A 1,708-nucleotide genomic window follows, 5' to 3' on the forward strand; every position below is an offset into this window, starting at 1 on the left:
CTAAGATCGTCTACTTACTATAAGTAATTAGTCTCAGACTACAAACAATTAAATATATATATATATATATATATATATATATATGTCGAGTAATCCAAAAAACTGAAACGGTAGTTTCATCCCTACTTTAATAAATTTTAAAATAAATTTAAGAAGCAAACGATAGCTTCACCATGATTTTTGCAACGTGACAATAAATTTTAAAATAAATTTAAGAGGCATGAAAAATATACCGCCCGCATTTGTGCGATCTCTTCATATGTAACTCCGTCCAAAATTTGCGATTGTGGACCTGCTGAAGTTGTTCCCAATCGACGATTTTCTTTGATTGCTTTCTGCTTTTCCTTGAATTCCTTTGGATTTGCAGAGAAAGGACTAAACTGGTGTGGTGAAGAGATTTTCACTGGTGTTCCACTTTGGGATGGTGAACTTACATCTTGCACCCACTGAAATGAAGTTCATTTGCATTTTCTTTTAATCAATTGAAATGTAGAACACGAAAATATGTCAATTAACGAAAGAGAAAAATTAAGCTGGATGCTTGTTATAACCGGATAAATAATTTAGTCCAGATATCACATCATTCGAGTCCAGCTAAAATAACTATACAGTTTTAACCATTTATTTAATAGACCGAAAATAACATGGGTAACGAAAAAACAAAGTATGAAAGAAAAATTCAAAGTAGAAAATCGAAATGTATAATACCTTCGTAATCCGTTTCGGATTATTGGTTCCTGTTTCCAAGATTTCAATTTTCTGGTAGGCATTCGGTGAATTTAACCACCGAGACCGTTCCTGTTCCTTACGCAATAACGCCATCTTATGCGCTGTCACTGACTCATAATCAGATTCATCCACCTTAAAAAACATTTTTAAATGAGACGAAAAAGCCTCGCAATCAACAGCTCGTGGACTCTATGCCATAAGAATAAGAAGCAAATAACAATTATCTCGACACTCAAACCTTCCATCCCTGAAGGAGTTAGACTATTCAAACTATCCAATTCAGATTATACATCTACGAATCCATAAAAAGAACCATGAGCATGAGTTTCGTTTGATTCCATATTTCATAATCCAGAATTACCAAACAAAAAGAAACTTTACCAACCAAAACGACTGTCATAAGACGAATGAATAAAGAGCACCGGAATAAATTTTGCATAGAAACCATAGGTAAGTTAAAATATCATAGGTAAGTTAAAATATTAGTTTAAAAAAGAATTCCATCTTACGGTGCCAATAGAAGAGGCGCTAGGTGGAACAGCAACATCATTTTGATTTGTCGATGAAGGAAGTGTCCTCGAACGAAAAAGGGGTTGTCGATAGATATGACCCGTTCGATAGCCCTGAAAACAGCAGAACATGGTATAGATGAAAGAAACGCTTTTAAATGTACCTCAAATTGACAGAATTTAGAAGCTTTTGGGTTATGACAATGCTTATGAGGACATGAAAATTTGGTTTTCTACTACCATAATTTAAAATCTGAGCCAGATATACAAAGTAGAATACATACCGCATTATCTAGCACACGCATCCACGCTTCCCACTCCAGCTCACCGATCCTCCAATTAATTTGCTTTCCCTCCGCATCTTTTGCACCGTTGCGATCGACACCACCCCCTGAATATAAATCATATGTAAACTTCCTAACATTAAATTTGAAGAATTAACATTAAAATTTGAAGAAATTTTGAAGAAT

General features: G+C 34.4%; 1 protein-coding gene across 1 annotated transcript; it reads right to left on the bottom strand.

The window, feature by feature from the left end:
- Positions 1–200: 200 nt before the first annotated feature.
- On the bottom strand, positions 201–1,629 carry LOAG_15304 (hypothetical protein; the record flags this gene model as incomplete). Its single annotated transcript, XM_003150795.2, has 4 exons — positions 1,523–1,629; positions 1,239–1,352; positions 709–861; positions 201–446 (listed from the first exon to the last, which is right to left on the bottom strand). The coding sequence occupies exons 1-4, from the start codon at positions 1,541–1,543 to the stop codon at positions 201–203; spliced, it is 534 nt and encodes a 177-aa protein (XP_003150843.2). The 5' UTR covers positions 1,544–1,629.
- Positions 1,630–1,708: the final 79 nt, after the last annotated feature.

This window comes from Loa loa, assembly GCF_000183805.2.
Source record: "Loa loa unplaced genomic scaffold supercont3.664, whole genome shotgun sequence".
Taxonomy (NCBI): domain Eukaryota; kingdom Metazoa; phylum Nematoda; class Chromadorea; order Rhabditida; family Onchocercidae; genus Loa; species Loa loa.